Below are 18,689 nucleotides of genomic sequence, written 5' to 3' on the forward strand. Positions count from 1 at the left end.
ATTAATAACAATATTAAAAGAGTAAAAGAGAGGAGAAGATTTGGATCCCGAGATATCAATTGCGCGCAAGTGGATTTATTGGATTCCATGGGCTGAGTATTGCTACAACACCTCTTATCACACTACCCTAGGTGCCACCCTTTTCCAATTAGTATACGGCAAGGATCCACCTTGGCTTCTCTCCTATTTTGCTGGTTCTACCAGGATTGAAGCTGTGGATAAAACTCTACAAGATAGGGATGCACTTCTACAAAATGCTCAAGATAGGTTCTTGCAAGCTCAGCAACGAATGAGGAACACTTATGATTTCGGGCATAGAGAGTTGAATTTTGGAGTCGAGGATTGGGCTTGGTTATGGCTTCAACCATATTGACAGTTGATGATACTAAATAGAAGCATCACAAGCTGCTTCCGAAGTATTTTGGTCCTTTTAAGCTCTTAAACAAGATAGGAACAATGGCCTATTAGCTTATTTTGGTCCTTTTAAGCTCTTAAACAAGATAGGAACAATGGCCTATTAGCTTGAGTCACCTGCAAGTAGCAGGATATATGGTGTGTTCCATGTTTCTTTGTTCAAAGAATACAAGTGACCCCAACCAAATGCGGTAAGGACTTGCTCTTAGTGTGTAATGACAAGGCCTTACCCACTCCACAAGTTATTATTCGTAGTAGGCTCAATCGAGATCAACGGGAACTATTAGTGCAATGGGCAAGTTGTCCTCAAGAAGATACCACCTTGGAACCGTTTGATTTTTTTCAAAAAGCTTATCCTAAATTTGAATTTGAGGACAAGCACAGCTCCGAGAGGGGAGTACTGGTGTGTATGCCTTTATTGGAAAACAATATCAGAGAAGGAAGGAATAGAAATGGAGACGACAACGAATTAGGATTCTTTTCTTTGTCATTAACAAAGGCTACCAATATTGAATAAAGAAGGAACAAACAATTATTTTATTATAATGTTATTCTTGAAGGGGGTTCAGTCAATGACAAATCTGCCTCTCTGATTAACCATAAATTAGAGCAAGAATTCTCTCACGTCTAGACCTGTGACTAGATCCTACACCAAGGCTCATAACATACTTCCAGATTGGTAGGATCGGCCTCCTGAGCACACATCATTGCTGCAATAACCTGTACAGAGATATCTAATCAGTGCATTACATTTTTTCTACAAAGTCAATATTTGGACCCCAATAAATACCACATAAAACTGCAGATGCATTAATCAAGAATATCAGAAGTATAAAAAGGTCTTGCATAATCCATGTAAGTCTCAAGATAATGACAAGCAGACACATTAATCATCCAAAACAATTTGCAATAAATGTGAAACATTACACGTCATAAACATAGTTTAAGATGCAGCCTCATCCATTCAAATTAATCTTTATTAAGCCAAAAAGGTTTTGACATGGTTCAAGAATAAATAGAAGCGATGATAAGTAAAGAGTAATGCACTACTAGTTCATGTGACAACAAATGATAATAGGTTAGATCCAAAACATTAGCAGCCAGGCAAAGGATCATAACCAAAGATGCTGAACAGATGGCTGAACTAGACAAGCGGTCACATCTCTTAATAGAAATTCTTGTAGTATTAAAGAACACAAAAACAATGTCTTTTGGTGTGAGAATACACATGAACTATCCAACTCTGACAAACTAGAGCAAAGTGGATTACCTGTTGGTCATCATCATTTTCAGCATGGGTTATTCCTAGCAATCTCCAACCTTCAGCATTCTCAGGATTTTTCATAACTTCAGCCTCTAGGGCAAGCACTGCTTCACTCAAAAGCCCTTTCCTGAATGGCTCTTGACCTTCTTTTAGAGGATTTTGATGACCAACATATGTATTCATATCAGAAAATACATAGACACCCTTTGAAGCGTCCAACCGCTGCTTAGCAGCTAATTGCTCATTAAGGAACCTACAAGTTTTCACAACCAAAACATTCATGTAGGATTAAGAGAGGCTATAAAGTAAACTTCTTCAAGGCTACCAGACTTACTCATCATATGAATTTGCCCAGTTATCAGACGAACTATCTCCCAAAGCCCTCTCACCAACTTGATGACCAAATTCTTCTGCCCATCAACATGCAACTTTGAGAATTCATCGACCCATTGATCATCAACCGACTCTTGTTGCAACCTTTCAGCACCAAATTCAATGGCCCAATGGTCAGGTCCACGGAAAACCTATTAACCATCAAGTCAAGAACATTTAATGAAATGAAGAAAATTAGAATATTTCAAATAAGAATAAGAGCTTCGCATGGTTTAAGAGTCTCAAAATAATAGATAACATGCAGAATCTTAGTTGCAGTTTGTATCCTGAATAAACAAATCAAAAAGACCCTAGTTGTTTTCATACAGTAGCAAACTCCTCAGCCTATTGGGCAGGTTGAAGAAAATCAAAGAACCGCCAACTTATCTAGCATCCGAAAAACAGCTGGCGGATGTTTTTACTAAAGAGCTCAACTGTAAGACTTATCATAATCTTCTGTTGGGCATGCAAGACATCTATGCACGAACTTGAGGGGGAGTGTTGAGAATCTTTTGATTATTTGATAGCATTAATTAGTATCTTTAGAGATTACAACTGATTTTTAGAGATTTTAATTAAGAGATATTCTTTCCTTAAGTTGATTCAATCTTCATGTATATATAGTTGTACATATTTCTAAGAAATACATACTTTTGAGTGAGTTTTTCCTCAATACATTAAAGTATTCATCTCTAATTTCATCACAGCACATAAGTGCATATATTAACTCATGCATAGTAACAATTATATCATTAAGAGCTACCTTGGCACATTGCAAGTATTTAGCCAAACAGTTTTAAATAACCTGAAACTTAGGATCACTGTTTTGAGAAAGTGTATGTGCAAGCATCCTAGTCTGCTGAATTGCAGCCAAACTTTCTATATTTCCCCCTCTCATTTGATCTACAGATGTTAACTGAGCTTGTTCCTGTATGTTGTAAATACTTCTTATTTATGGCAAAGGATACATTGCACATACGGAAAACATAAATCAAACAAATCTAAATTCAGATACAATATTTTCATGTTTTCAGCGCCCCACCCCCCCCCCCCCAAAAAAAAAAAAGAAAAGAAAAGAGAGAGGGACAACTTTTACCTCTTATAAAAGGTTATAACGTTGAAATAGACCTGATAATGACCTTAATGGATTCCTTTAATGCAACCCCGGGCTTAGCAATTGAACATTGATTAGCTAGTAAAACCTTGGAAGGAATAAGAACAAAAATGAAAGTCAATGCCTAATATGCTCTTAGCAAGATCTTCCAAGTTACCAATTACTAACTCTTCAAATTCTATCTCAAGTACTAAATCAATCAGCTAGTAATAATTTCAGCATGTTTGCATTCACACTACTCCAACAATATCCTGATGGTTTTGGCTACAAAGCAAGGAAGCAAAATAGCCTTTATAGCAAAACGTAAAATATTAACAAAATCCACCAGCTTATATCTCCAAACATCAACTCTAAATGGAAAAAAGATGCTAAACTCAGGTTGTCTGCACCAAATCATCTGAATTCTCTATCAGGAGTTAGGCAATATAGAAGCACATACCCAGCGGCCTTAATATGCACAATATATCCCTTTAAGCTCAAAGTTTTAGGATGAGCTGCATAAGAAAGAACTTAGAATAATCCATTGTCAATTACACAATTGCCACATCTCATCTCAATCATCTACAGGAATGGCAATATCAGGCACATATCCAGCACACTTAATATGCATAATCAAATTGTCCAAAACTAAATATATTAAACCAGAATCATGATGAGTTCTATCCCTTGCAATAAAGGCATTAGTTTCATTATTAACTTCAATCCAACTACAGCCAGGTTCTTTAAGTACACCTTCTAAGTCCATTTTCTCCCTCACCCTCTTAACATCTGCCCACATACCTTTTGATGCAAAAATATTTGAAAGTAGAGTATATGAACCACTATCCATTGGGTCAATTGAAATTGCCCTTTCTGCTGCATATCTCCCTAATTCGACATTACCAACAATCCTACATGAACTAAGTAAGGTCCTCCATAACACCGCAGCTGGTTTTATTGGCACTGACTCAATTAAGGCCTTTGCTTCGTATAATTTACCAGCATGGCCCAACAGAGAGACCGCACAAGCATAATGTTCTGTCCCAGGTTCGACTCCAAATGTAGGCATTGACTCAAAGTGCTGAAGTCCAAGCTCAACAAACCCTGCATGTACACATGCTGAGAGAAGACCAACAAATGTCACATAATTTGGTTTCATTCCTTCTTTCAGCATTCTTTTAAATATCTGAAGGGCACCTTCAGCTTCTCCATGATGAGCATATGTTGAGATCACGGAATTCCAACACACGATATCCCTCCAAGTAGTGGTACTAAATGTTTTGCAAGCATCTTGAAAGCTTCCACATTTGGCATACATATCAATGATAGCATTTGTAACAAAGGGATCAGAGTCCAGACCATGTTTTATCAGCTGAGTGTGGAACTGTTGACCATGTTGGAGACTTGCTAGGTTACTCGAAGCAATCATTAAGGCAGCAAAAGTGAATTCGTTAGGGTTTTGTCTTGATAGTTGTAATTTTGAGAAGAGTTTCAGTGCCTCCTCACTTTCCAACTGTTGTGTATAGCCAAAAAACAACGCATTCCAAACAACAATATCTTTCTCCTTCATCTCCTCAAATAAAAGTCTTGCTTCTTTAACATGTGAACACTTTGAATAAACATCTATCAGAGAACTTCCAACAAACAAGTCCAGAGATACCCCAAACTTGATGATAAGTGTATGGATCTGCCTGCTCAGTTCTATGGTACATAGTGCAGCTGACACCCCAAGAAGGCTAACAAAAGTTAAAAGGCTTGGTTGGAGTGACTGTCGCCTCATGTTGTGGAAAAGCTCCAATGCTTCAGAGAGATTCTCTAGACTTGAGTATCCTTCAATCATCGCATTATATGAGACTACATTCTGATCACCCATAATGTCAAAAGCTCTTCTTGCATCAATCAGGGAACTGCATTTTGCATACATATCAATCAAACCATTTGCCACAAAATCATCAGACTCAAGATTGTCTTTGATAGTATAAGCATGCACTTGTCTACCCTGATCCAGAGCCTTGAGTGAACCACATGATGTGAGAACACTAGTGCAAGCAAAGGCATCAGCTTTCCAACCCAATCTGGTCATCTCAGAAAACAGAGTCATAGCTTCCCTGTTAAATGAGTTTTGCATGTAGCCAGCAATCATTGTAGTCCAAGAAATAACATTTCTAGCCGTCATCTCATCAAAAAGCCTGTATGCAGCTTTGACCTTACCACATTTACAATAAAAATCTATTAGCACATTAATGACAGAAACGTCCATTTCATCTCCCCTCCTTAAAACATGGCAGTGAACCTGCTTTCCTCCTTGAATAAAATCAAGCACTGAACATGCACTCAAAACACTAGACAGTACATATCGATCTGGCATCACATCAGTTGCTTTCCTTTGTCTAAACAATTGTAGTGCCACCTCAGCCTTCCCGCTTTTCACATACCCTGTTATCATTGTCGTCCAAGTCACCGCATTTTTCCCTTTTAAACCATCAAAAACCAACCTTGCTTCATCTATGCACCCACTTTTCATGTAAAAATCAACCAAACAAGTCCCCACATAAACATCTTGATCAAAACCACATTTGAAAACGAAATCATGAATCTGAACTCCCAGTTCACCTCCATCCCCCATCTGCATACAAGCTCGAATAACACTAGCCAAAATATACTCATTTGGACCCTTACAACAATTTCTTCGAAACTCCAAGAACAAAGCCAACGCCTTCTCAATATACCCATGTCGGGTATACATAGAAACCATTGTGGACCAAGAAACCAAGTTTTTTTTAGGCATTTCATCGAACAGTTTACTCGCGTCACCTAACTTATCATACCTAGAGTAAAGATTCAAGAGAATGTTTATCAGAAAAGTGTCAGACTGATAACCGGACACAACAATTTGTGCCTGTATTCTTTTGTAGTGTGCAATGGGATTGGGGTAAGAAGGCAGTTTCCGAAGGAGGTTAGCGATTAGGCACCTTTTGAGTTGGGGATCTGGAGGGAAAAAATATGGGTCTTTTGAAGGAAGAAGATCTAAGGCTAATGTGGATAAATTAAAGGCTTGCTTATTAGTCGATTTCTGAATGTTTTTGAGATGTACTTTTAACAGGTAGCAGTAATTGTTTCTCATTTTTTTGAGAGGGATAATAAAGTGATATTCCAACCAGCTGATAAAAGGTCTAATTCAGCAGGGCTAGAAGGCACGAAATGCCGATCAAACCCGTTAAAAGGAAGCCCAATCAATGAATCAAAGCATGCAAACATGAAGATCCGTTAAGAAATGCGGATGGAATCGAATCGAATCGAATCGAATTAAAAAAATTTAAGTTGATGAATTCTATTTTGGCAATCAAGCTCAATTTGAAATTTTCTCGAATCAAATCGAATCAAGTTAATAAAATTCAAGTTAAGTCAAGTCAAGTTAATGAATCATATTATTTATACTCAATGTTGTATTTACAAGATTATTAAATTACATAAATAATATAATGATTTTGCTTTTAACTTAAAAACATATAATGATTTTGCTTTTAACTTGACTTTTCCTTAGCTTGATCCTCGCTAACTATCCGCCTACACAAACTTTCATTTAGGACTACACCAAGCGGAGTGTTACACTTATAGAGTAATATGTTTTGATAATCAGTAATAAATTCCTTTTAGCAGTTTTCTCTTTTTTTTTTCTTTTGCCTTTTTCCTCCTTACGTAGACTAAAATAGGACTAACATCACGACTTTTAGTAGTAATCTCATTCACCAACCTTAGGTGGTTGAAACAAGAATTGATGATTTGATAATGTCCCAAATGATAATGATGGTTTGGTTAGTGTTATTATCTATCTATCTACTATAATTTAGCAAATGATGTGTGAATGATTGATGATTTTGTATTATAACATCTCTAGTTGAATTTTAAATCAACAAAACCTGTAAATCTTATATGAGATTATCTATATTTTAATTAAATTATAAAGTACTAGATTGAAAGTTCAGGAAGTACTTATAATTGGACTTAATACGGGAGAGACCCAAAAGCCCCTCATGTTAATACTAAGGACGACAAACCTTAGTATAATTATCTAGGGTTGTCACCCAACTTAACCCTAGTTAGATTAGGAGTATGTTTTTTTCAACAAGGGTTTCACCTCTTCTCCCTATAAATAGATGACACCGGTAGGGCTAAATACACAACTTTGAGATATTGTTACTTTGCCCAAAAATAATGAGAACTTATTTTCTAAGTATAAATTCTATTTTCCATAATAACAAATCTATTGATTTCTATTGAGAGAGAATTTGCTTTCCCACTGAAAGTAAAATAAACAATTTTTTTTTTTGTTTTGTGTTTGATTTGAATCATTTGAGCCCACACTCAAAGTAATTTGTGATACGAGAATAGCGAAGAAAGCTGTTCGGTTGAAAGCCAGGAACGATAGGGATCTAACTAGCTAAAAACACATGTATAATTTTGGTAAAGGTTTTATTGCTATAAATGCCACAAACCAGCTCGGCTTTCAAAATTTTAATTTTTCACTTTGTAAGAAATCTGTTTTCGAGCCGATTTCTTTTCAACATACACCGCTAACTTCACTATGGAGTGTCAAAAATGAGGTATATAAAAGCTATGGTGCTATAGCAGTGGAAATATAGCTAAATCCCAAAGAAACCGTATAAGGACAAAACACATTGATAAAAAGTATCATAAGAGAGATGGTAGTGTTTGACGAAATAGTAAATGTAGTCAAAGATCCTATTTGAGGACAAACTTTAAGGATTTCTTTTACCAAGACTCTGCTAGTTAAAGAGTTGTTTGGGAAACATATGAAGGGCACATGAATGAAAAACATGACTCATCTACTTCACTAAGGCAAGTGGGACACTGTTGGATCTAATGCCCTAAGTGTAGTATTTTCGTTTATGTACACTTGTAATTTTTTTCCGAATAGATTAGTTAATAAAAATATTCATGAATTACAGTAATACCCTTTGTATATTGTTATCACCTGGTTTTTACATGTAAAGAAAAATAGTAACAAATATAACTCATTGGTTGTCTAATTTTTAATTAAAACTAAGTAGTATGAAATACTCAAATCATTATACAAAAAAAACCACTTATATTTGTAGACGAACCTAAACATGCTTTTAGTCTAATTGAAAATGAGCAAATCGATTGAAAGACTAATATATCGTCTATCAAGTCCAATTGGAGAGATGTTGTCTAATATGCCATCTATCCCAGAAGATAGAGATATATATATGATTGACTGGATTGATAGTACGTCAGACTTGACCCATGAAAAATAGATCCTGAATCCGTTTATGGATTTATTCACTTGTGACATTCATAGTGTGGCATACCTAAATCCTGAGTGGATGGTGGACCTGAGTGGATGGCGGACTATGTCTGCATGACTTGTACATTTTGATATAAGTAAAAGTATGAATTCGAATAGATAAGGAACAGAAAGCTGGTGCATTGGGTGTACGAGTTCTATTGTATGTAGTGTCATTCACAACAATGAAATTCATAGCTCGAGATATGGGAAAATGATATCCTCTCATTGACATTACATGGTTCATGGAAATTAAAAGTGGCCACGAGTCATTCGTATTTGTGATGAATGACTTGATTATTATTTGATAGTCATTGACTTTTCATAAAAGAAAATGTAATGGTTATAATAAGATAAAATAGGATCGTATTGGGAGAACGAATATTATCTCAAAGAGATTAAAGATATCTTATGAGGGTAACACACTTATGACAAGGTCATTGGACGGCCACTAATCTAGTTGTTTTCGTAATGGTATACCGTTGGGGAGAGCTCAACCACAATGCTATAATGGAATAACTTTGTGACTAATTAAGTTTATAATTAATAGACAAAACGTTGAAACTTAATTATAAATCGTTTGAGCTTTAATTATATATGTTTATTCAATCTCTCTGCTAGCTCATTGAAATTGACTGCGTCCAAATGTGTGAACATTTAAGGTAAAAATCGTGCAAAGAAAATATCTATAAAAGTGCGGTATTTACAAGCGAGCAGGTCAAATTGTAATATAGTTTTGTGTTATAACGAAATATTGAGAAGTATTTCAAGGATCGTACCAAATGAGGTTAAATTAAATCTAAAATTATTTTCTACAGTAGCAGGTCTAAACAATAATCACTAAAAATTATATTATGATAATTAATACTAAAAATTGAAGTCATAAAATAAAACTAGACTACTAAAATGAAGTTGACAAATGAAAACTCTCTAATAACAAACAAAATATTAACTCACTTTAGTAAAGTTTATATTAAAATGCTCGAAGGATTTAGGATGCTAAAAGCATATTGAAATTTTCGGACATTGTTCATTTATATGAATTGAAATAATTTGAACATATGTGGTAAATAGTAGTTGAAGAAGGATTATAAATTGATCCATAATACCTATTTGTGTTTTTATAGAAGAATCATGATTAAAATTTACTAGAATTATGGTTAAAACTCTGAAGAGATCAAAATATATTTTCCGAATTTTCCTTTACTCATTACTTTCTAAAAATGGTGATATAAATGCTTAGCAAATACATTCAAATAGTCATTTGAAAACTAGTATTCAAGATTGAATACGTAGAATATGAAAAAATATGTGATGTTTTTATAAGATGGAGTAAATACGCACTGTACTCTTTTTCTCTAAACCGAGGTTTTGTCTCATTGGATTTTCTTGTTAGGTTTTTAATAAGGCTGCATATTATACGTATTATAGATATATGTACTATTTTTCTTCACAAGAATTTTTTTTCTCATAAGGTTTTTATGCTAGTAAAGTTTTAACGAGGCACATTATTTACCAATGGGTATTCAATGGGGAGTGTTATGAATATCTTATTAAGTGAATGTCCATCAAAATCAAGATAAGTTTTGATGTACTTTAAATTTTAATAGTCATTAGAAGTAGATCTCTAATTTATTTATACTTCTTATGTCTATAAATAGAGAATTTGGAAAAGCTTTGTAAATATTACGATTGATCAATAAAATATTCTCTCTTTACTCTCTAATTTTCTTTGTTGTTTATTTTATAACCGAAACCAAAAAGAATTAAACTAATTAATAATATTATTAAAATTCAAATAATAAATTATGTAAAACCACAAGACTTTAATTGCCAGAGTCGCATAAGGAAGGCCCATTCCTTATATATAGGGTATGGATAATATATATTAGATAAGATTTTATAATGTTTTGTTTATAAAAAATTATATATGATAAATAATTCAAAGTTATTATATAAAATAAATTAATAGAATTTTTATCTTGTAAATAAAAATTAATTTCATATAAATTATAGTTTTATATATTATCAAATAAAGTCATCAAATAGAATTAAAATTATTATTTATAAGTATTATAAATTTTCTTACCAAGTAAATTTATTTAATAAAATATTTTAATAAATTAAAATTTTATTTATAAATTTGAAAATTAATATCTTTTTTTCTATGTACAATCAGAGTTTAAATACAAGAAATTTACCTAATAAATATAAATTAATTTCATATAAAATGTAATTTATTTAATAATTCTTATTACAAGTGTGATAAAATTATTATCAAGTAAAATTATTTAAGCAAATATCCAACTAAAATTAAAATCCTTATTTATAAATCTTATACATAATAAAAAATAAAAAAATTAAAATGGCAAATGCAATATGTCATGAACAATAAAATATATATTTGTCCAAAGCTTATATAAATACTAGAAAATAAATATAATATATTATACAATATTTTGAAAAAATATCGAGGAAAACAACAATAAATGAATAAAAACCCTCATAATATATTTTAATATTTTCTGAATGGATAATAAGAATTTGATTTTTTTTTTTTGGCAATCGTGAGAGATCCTATCTCATTTCATCACCCGCACCACATGCAGCTGTTTTTTTTTTTTGGAAGAATCACCGGACGAATTATTTATACTATTATTTAAGCGTGATTGAATTGATATTAAGTAATTTGGATATTAATTAAATTAAGAAAATTTTAACAATATTCTTTTATTTTAAAATAAATTATTTTATCTGAGAATATTTTAATATTTCTATTTCAAAAAAAATATGGAACAATTATATTTTAATTTTATTATGAATATTTTATTATTAAAAGTTTGTAGTTATTTTTATTATTTCCAACAATTATTCAACATAAGAAGAAACAAGAGAAGAGGGGAGAGGATAAACCAGAAGAAGGTAAGGCAGGCAAGGTAAGGCAAGACAAAAGGCAAGGCGGCTTCAGCAGTTGACAAACCAAACAGAACATACGGCAAGCTCTGCCCTGCGCCCAGGTCAGGCATTTTCTCTCATCCTAACCCTTTCTATTCCTTCCTTGTTTTTAGAAATTTAATTTACTTTAATTTCATTAATTCTTCCTCACTTCTCAATCAATCAATCAACAGAGAAGAGGAAATAAAGATGTCGATGCGTGAACTGGTTACGGGAGGAGCTGCTTGTGCCGTTCCTGGTTCTTCTTCCTCTTCCTCCAATCCTCTAGGTGCTTTCGCCAACGCTCTTATCGGTTCTTCTTCCAAGACCCAGGTCCCCTTTTCTTTTTATCTTTATTATGATTATAATATCCCTTCTTTAACACCTGTTAATTTCGATGTTTTGTCTTGTGAGCAGGGGGTGTTGAAGGAGATTCCAAACGCAGCAGCAGCTTCTCCCCACGCCCAATTCTACCCCCACGCCGATGATCCCGTTGCTGCTCTTCCTGGCTCTGAGCTCGACCGCCCCTTTCTCCAATCTAATCCCCAGGTTCTTTTTAAATCTTTTTAGTATTTTTTTAATAAAAATAGTAATTTCCGTTTCCTATTAACCCAAAAAAAAAAAAAAAACAACACCCTTCAGGGCTCCGAGTTCATCAGAGGCTTCCGCACTGCCGATGCCAATGGACTCGCAGATGCATGGGAAGAGATACAGCGTCAACCTCACTTTGACCGCGTTTACGAGGGTGCCACGCCAGCACCACCAATTCAACCCTCTCTTGATGGTATTCGGCCTTTTGATCCTCGTTACTAGGTTTTACTTTCTTTTCCTTTTGTTTAGAGGGTATAAAAGAACAAAAAATTGATTCTAGTATTCTCTGTAAACTGTGCAACTTATGCTTAAAAAAGCACTTCTATTAAGGATATCAACTTCTCTACTCTTAAATGTCAAGAAAATTAATCTTTCTAAGTACTATTCCTTACCAGTACCCTTCTCACTCTTTGACTCTACTTCAGGACCACCTCAAAGGGTGCTGTCAAGCTTTTTGCACTCCTTTGTTGACAGTAGCCGAAGTGGAATTCCTTTACACCCCACCCCACTTCCTCTGTTAGGATTGTCTCAAGGTGATAAACAGTGCATACGTGATCGTAGCAGCATAATGGCCCGACACATTTTTGCTGATAAGAGTGAAGAATTTATCAATGCTCAGGTTGGGTGTTCTTTATTTGGTTGGTGCTACATGGTGTTAATCGGTGCAAAATTACACTCCTGATTTGACACCCCATTTCATGTTTTGCTCATAACATGTTTCCAGGTAAATGCACTCTTGAGTTCCTTGGAAATAGAAAATGATATCCATGCCAGGGGACCCATGCCTGGGAGATTTAGAGAACTGGAGGACTACTGGAATGAATCCCAAGGTGTCCTGAAGCCTGGTGCTCATGCTGCTGATGGATGGGTTACTGAATTCAGCCAAAATAGACCACACCATGGTGATCTGGAAGCTTGGGCTCACTCATTTGAACAAAAGCATGGTGCTGGTGGTTGGGCCTCTGAATTTGAGCAGGTAGGAAAGCAGTAATCCTTTACATTAAATGAAAACTGGTTATCAAATTTTTGGAGTGAGTGGATGATATTGTAGCTTGCTTGACTGCATGGATCTGTTTTGTAGCAACATAAAACTTGGTGCTTCTAGGTGAAGTTGATAGGTAGGTTCTTTAATTAATCAGATTGAAACTTGTGTTCTCTTCCTAAAGTGGTATATTGTGAGTTTTCTATTACTATCAAACACTTGATGATCTTCATCCACATAGCCATCCTATTTTCTATCTTCTGGACTATATTTCTGTCTTCTTGTGCTATTGCAGATGAATATACGTTCCAATTTGGCTTTATCTTTCCTTTTCTTTCCGCTACTGTCTCGTGCTATGAGTAGTCTTTACGTGCATGTCATCTTTTAGCCTGCTTTTCTTGTATAACACAATTAATGAGCTACAACATACAGGAACAAGCTCAGTTAACATCTGTAGATCAAATGAGAGGGGGAAATATAGAAAGTTTGGCTGCAATTCAGCAGACTAGGATGCTTGCACATACACTCTCTCAAAACAGTGATCCTAAATTTCAGGTTATTTAAAACTGTTTGGCAAAATACTTGCAATGTGTCAAGATAGCTCTTAATGATATAATCGTTACTATGCATGGGTTAATATATGCACTTATGTGCTGTATGTTTTGGGGCATGCAGAATTCAAAATTTCTTCAATTTGTATCAAAGATGAGTCGTGGCGAACTTATCATTGATGATAATCAGGTCAAACCAGCATCAGAGAACTGGGCAACAGAATATCAGCAACAGTACAATGGAGGTGCTTCTTGGGCTGATGAATTTGTTCATGATGAGGCAAGTAGAGATCTTGTGGAAGCTAAAGAAGCTTATAGATTAATATGTCCTGATAATCAGTCATAAATTCCTTTTAGCAGTTTTCTCCTTTCCTACGTAGACTAAAATGGAACTAACATCACTGACCTTAGGTAGTAATCTCATTCACCAACCCTAGGTGGTTGAAACAAGGTTTGATGATTTGAGAATATCCCAAATGGTAATGATGGTTTGGTTAGTTCTATTATCTATATATCTACTATAATTTAACAAATAAAGTGTGGATGACTGATGATTCTGTATTATTACATCTTCAGTTGAACTTTTAAATCAACTAAACCTGTAAATCTTATATGAGATTATCTATATTTGTTATTTATAAAATATGCTACTCACCGTTTTGGTGGTTCTTAGGATTTCTATGGGCCCAATCAATGGGTCATGGAGTTTGCTACTAAATTGAGCAGTGAGAGCTTATTGATTATAATAAGTTAGAAGATAAACTGTCACTGATGATTCTTCTAATTTTATACCTCTGTTTGGTGTTAAACCAGCTAAAAACATTTTAATTTGTATAAATGTTCTTATTATACAGAATCTGCTACTCTGGTTGGTGGTTCTTTGATTTTCTTCAACCTGATCAATGGGCTGAGGAGTTTGCTACTGTATGAGAACAACTAGGGTCTTTTGATTTGTTTATTCAGGATACAAACTGCAACTAATGATTCTGCGTGTTATGTATTATTTTGAGACTCTTAAACCGTGTGAAGCTCTTATTCTTATTTGAAATATTCTAATTTTCTTCATTTCATTAAATGTTCTTGACTTGATGGTTAATAGGTTTTCCGTGGACCTGACCATTGGGCCAATGAATTTGGTGCTGAAAGATTGCAACAAGAGTCTGTTGATGATCAATGGGTCAATGAATTCTCAAAGTTGCATGTTGATGACTGGGCAGAAGAATTTGGTCGTCAAGTTGGTGAGGGGGCTTTGGGAGATAGTTCGTCTGATAACTGGGCAAATTCATATGATGAGTAAGTCTGGTAGCCTTGAAGAAGTTTACTTTATAGCCTTGAAGAAGTTTACTTTATAGCCTCTCTGAATCCTATATGAATGTTTTGGTTGTGAAAACTTGTAGGTTCCTTAATGAGCAATTAGCTGCTAAGCAGCGGTCGGACGCTTCAAGGGGTGTTTATGTATTTTCTGATATGAATCCATATGTTGGTCATCAAAATCCTTTAAAAGAAGGTCAAGAGCTATTCAGGAAAGGGCTTTTGAGTGAAGCAGTGCTTGCCCTAGAGGCTGAAGTTATGAAAAATCCTGAGAATGCTGAAGGTTGGAGATTGCTAGGAATAACCCATGCTGAAAATGATGATGACCAACAGGTAATCCATTTTGCTCTAGTTTGTCAGAGTTGGATAGTTCATGTGTATTCTTACACCAAAAGACATTGTTTTGTTCTCTAATACTACAAGAATTTCTATTAAGAGATGTGACTGCTTCACTTATCATCCGCTTCTATTTATTCTTGAACCATGTCAAAACCTTTTTGGCTTAATTAAAATTAATTTGAATGGATAAGGTTCCATCTTAAACTATGTCTATATCAAGCCTATGAAGTGTAATGTTTCACATTTATTGCAAAATTGTTTTGGATGATTAATGTGTCTGCTTGTCATTATCTTGAGACTTACATGGATTATGCAAGACCTTTTTATACTTCTGTTATTCTTGATTAATGCATATGCAGTTTTATGTGGTCTTTATTGGGGTCCAAATATTTGACTTTGTAGAAAAAATGTAATTCACTGATTAGATATCTCTGTACAGGCTATTGCAGCAATGATGCGTGCTCAGGAGGCCGATCCTACCAATCTGGAAGTGCTTCTTGCTCTTGGTGTGAGTCATACAAATGGTTAGTGAATGCTTATCCCTTTAATCAAGATGAGATTAAAATTTTGGAGTGTCAAACAAATAATACTGTTTGAAAAGTTCAGAATTGGAACAGCCTGCTGCTTTAAAGTATCTGTATGGATGGTTACGTCATCACCCAAAGTATGGTACTCTTGCGCCACCGGAGCTTGCTAATTCTTTGTATTATGCTGATGTAAGTACACTAGGTATAATTCTTTCTTTTTTTGGTTGGTTTTTGTCTTTTGGAACAATGCCTTGATATTGCAATCTCGGTTTGAGTGTAAGCCGCTTCCTCTAATGTTTCTGTGGGATAGTTTGCTTATGTTATGAATGCGGTGATTACAAGAGTGTCTTTTTGCATATGATTTCCATGACTGCAGTGATTATATTTTGGACTTAGAGTTTTAGATACGGTGACAGGAAATAATTTTCCTTAAGATTACTTGATGCTTATCCCTAACATTTCATTTTGGAAATATTATTGTTATATTCTGGTGTTAATCAAAGTGTTTTCTGCCATACAGGTTGCTAGATTATTCAATGAAGCTGCTCAGATGTCTCCTGAGGATGCTGATGTACACATTGTCCTTGGTGTTCTGTATAACTTGTCGAGAGAATATGATAAGGCCATTGCATCTTTCAAAACTGCTTTGAAACTTAAACCTAATGATTATTCTCTTTGGAACAAGCTTGGTGCAACACAAGCCAACAGTGTGCAGAGTGCTGATGCAATATTAGCTTATCAACAGGTAGCCTCTTCATGATTCCCCCTTGAATAGTGGTGGCCTATCTGTATACCACGTGATATTTTAATTTCATAATTACTTTTTTTATAATTAAAAAGTTATTTTCCCTATCCTAAAATTTTGGGGTTCTCTTTACTAAGTTGGAGTACCTTTAATGTGTGAAATTCAAAATATATGAGTACTAGGATTTTACTAAGGATTAATTTCTATGGTGTGTTGCTCACTGTTTTGCATGTTAGGCCAGAATAAAAAAATGAATTATAAAGGTGTTGACAATGTTGGCAAAGATGCTGTAACTACCTGAACCATTTGAGGTGCAAGATGTAAAAAAAAAAGCACTTTTTTGAGTAAATTAAGGTGAATATGTAAATTTGTGCTTCTTGTATCAAGGGGACTTTTTCGCTTCTATACAAAAAAGTGTGCCTAGGACTTGGCTTGTGCTTAATCAATTGAAAGGATGGCATAAAGAAATGCAAAACATGTGATAACCCAACATGTCAATCTTCTGTGTGCCAAACTCATATGGGTTGCATCATCTTTTCCTCTATTTCTCTTCTTTCTTATCTTTCAATGGTAAATTGATGCATTGGTGTGTTATACAGCTCTCTTATAGGTTTGAATTATTTACTTGCTCCATCTTTGTAACCTTAGGCTGCTAAAAAGATTCTCCAAATAACATGTTGCACCTAGTTGGACCTTAGAAGACAAACTAGCTCTTCTATTAAGCTCCATGTAATTAGTTATTTGATTTGTTGAAGCTATTGGTTAATTTAGATTATTTGATTATGCACTTCCTCAATTTACATATGCCCTTGATTATCTCTTTCAAAATGCCTTTTTTAATGCATTCAGATCTTGCATACGCAGTTTGATTTGTTTAGCCTCTGTTACTGAGATTGTCCATTTAAATTTATTTGATGATAAACTTCCCTTTGCCTGTGGTGGCCATATTTTCAGCACTATTGAATTTAGTCTTTTGGTCTATGTCTGGATCTTTAGGCACTAGATTTGAAGCCAAACTATGTGCGTGCTTGGGCAAACATGGGTATCAGTTATGCCAACCAGGTTTGTTAAATCCTGCACTGTTCTCTCATCGTCTTGACATTCATGAAAAGGGAACTGCATTTCTTACTTTATGTCTTCATTTCCTTTTGCATATTTCTGAGACGGTCAATCCTTCTAAATGAAAACTTACTAGCATACCCAGGTTCCACAAATTTACTACGCCACATTAAAAGGGGAAAAATAAATATTCAGTAATTAGTTCTTTGGAAATTATGCTCTGCAAGAAATCTTTGTTCTGTATGAACCATGGTTCTTGGTTGGAGTTTTGAAGTGCTGCATGGGATTGAATGGCTTCAGGAAATCTTTAATTGTTAGAAGTATTGTTGTGAATCACTAAATTTTTCCTATTGAGTAAAAAAAAAAAAGAAAAAGATTTGGATATCATCCGTCTAAATATTCCTTTTCTCAATTGAGGGCTGCAATGCAGTTTAATCTGATTGAGCATGTAAACAAATTTGCTTCCAGGGTATGTATGAGGAGTCGATCCGATATTATGTTCGAGCACTGGCAATGAATCCCAAGGCTGATAATGCATGGCAATATCTAAGAATATCTTTAAGGTATCATCCTGAAGTAGAGAATATGTCTTCTAATCATGCGAACTAGTTCCACTTACATATATCCATTTTTCATTTTCATTGTTGCAGCTGTGTCTCGCGGAATGATATGGTGGAAGCTTGTGATTCCAGGAATCTTGAGATTTTACAGAAGGAGTTTCCTCTATGAATAGAATATGATTCCGAATTTTTAAGTAGGATGGGTATCATGACTAACTGAAGCAGGGGCAAAATGTTACTGTCAAAAATCAATTCAAAAAGCTGTAGATGCTGATGTACCCCTGACAGGTTGCAGCTAGGGCCATGCTGGTAGATGGTATCTGGGGGGAACAATAATGTTTTGTATATTTTATTTATGTCTCAACACCATGAAGTATGTAATTTTGTTAAACGGGGTATGGGATGGTTGATAGCGAAAGATAATGTTTGTTAGGTGGGAGGAGAGCAGGAAAAGTAATTACGGACTAGTGATTAGCTGCAATAAGCTACTTTGTCTCTCACTTAAATGTAATTGCTGATTGTTGAAAATGGTACGGAACGACGAACAACTGGTCTGCCAAGTGCAATTTGCATCATCTTTGACTTGATTCAGCATCTTCACATCCACCTTACTTGGGT

The 18,689-nt window shown here is 34.7% G+C and overlaps 2 protein-coding genes across 7 annotated transcripts; one reads left to right on the forward strand and one right to left on the reverse strand.

Moving 5' to 3' along the window:
• Nucleotides 1–867: 867 nt before the first annotated feature.
• On the reverse strand, nucleotides 868–6,318 carry LOC105768635 (pentatricopeptide repeat-containing protein At4g39530). Of its 4 annotated transcripts, XM_052630690.1 has the most exons (6): nucleotides 3,945–6,318; nucleotides 3,147–3,252; nucleotides 2,856–2,978; nucleotides 2,013–2,202; nucleotides 1,685–1,931; nucleotides 868–1,134 (listed from the first exon to the last, which is right to left on the reverse strand). In XM_052630690.1, exons 1-2 carry the CDS (start codon nucleotides 6,265–6,267, stop codon nucleotides 3,239–3,241), a joined length of 2,337 nt encoding a protein of 778 aa, XP_052486650.1. In that variant the 5' UTR covers nucleotides 6,268–6,318; the 3' UTR covers nucleotides 868–1,134; nucleotides 1,685–1,931; nucleotides 2,013–2,202; nucleotides 2,856–2,978; nucleotides 3,147–3,238. The 4 variants fall into 4 exon arrangements, with proteins under 4 accessions (XP_052486650.1, XP_052486651.1, XP_052486648.1 ...); XM_052630691.1 differs by lacking the exon at nucleotides 2,856–2,978; XM_052630688.1 differs by having other exon boundaries at nucleotides 3,147–6,318.
• Nucleotides 6,319–11,323: 5,005 nt separating this feature from the next.
• Nucleotides 11,324–18,646, forward strand: LOC105768636 (peroxisome biogenesis protein 5). 3 transcript variants are annotated; one of them, XM_012588691.1, is made up of 16 exons: nucleotides 11,324–11,489; nucleotides 11,601–11,739; nucleotides 11,824–11,955; nucleotides 12,049–12,190; nucleotides 12,423–12,616; nucleotides 12,722–12,973; nucleotides 13,412–13,534; nucleotides 13,655–13,810; nucleotides 14,630–14,823; nucleotides 14,928–15,174; nucleotides 15,620–15,704; nucleotides 15,787–15,896; nucleotides 16,228–16,452; nucleotides 17,449–17,514; nucleotides 17,980–18,074; nucleotides 18,162–18,646. In XM_012588691.1, the coding sequence occupies exons 2-16, from the start codon at nucleotides 11,617–11,619 to the stop codon at nucleotides 18,238–18,240; spliced, it is 2,223 nt and encodes a 740-aa protein (XP_012444145.1). In that variant the 5' UTR covers nucleotides 11,324–11,489; nucleotides 11,601–11,616; the 3' UTR covers nucleotides 18,241–18,646. The 3 variants fall into 3 exon arrangements, with proteins under 3 accessions (XP_012444145.1, XP_052486652.1, XP_052486653.1); XM_052630692.1 differs by lacking the exon at nucleotides 16,228–16,452; XM_052630693.1 differs by lacking the exons at nucleotides 17,449–17,514; nucleotides 17,980–18,074; nucleotides 18,162–18,646 and having other exon boundaries at nucleotides 15,787–15,909; nucleotides 16,228–16,441.
• The last annotated feature ends 43 nt before the right edge of the window (nucleotides 18,647–18,689 follow it).

This window comes from Gossypium raimondii, chromosome 5, assembly GCF_025698545.1.
Source record: "Gossypium raimondii isolate GPD5lz chromosome 5, ASM2569854v1, whole genome shotgun sequence".
Classification (NCBI taxonomy): Eukaryota; Viridiplantae; Streptophyta; class Magnoliopsida; order Malvales; family Malvaceae; genus Gossypium; species Gossypium raimondii.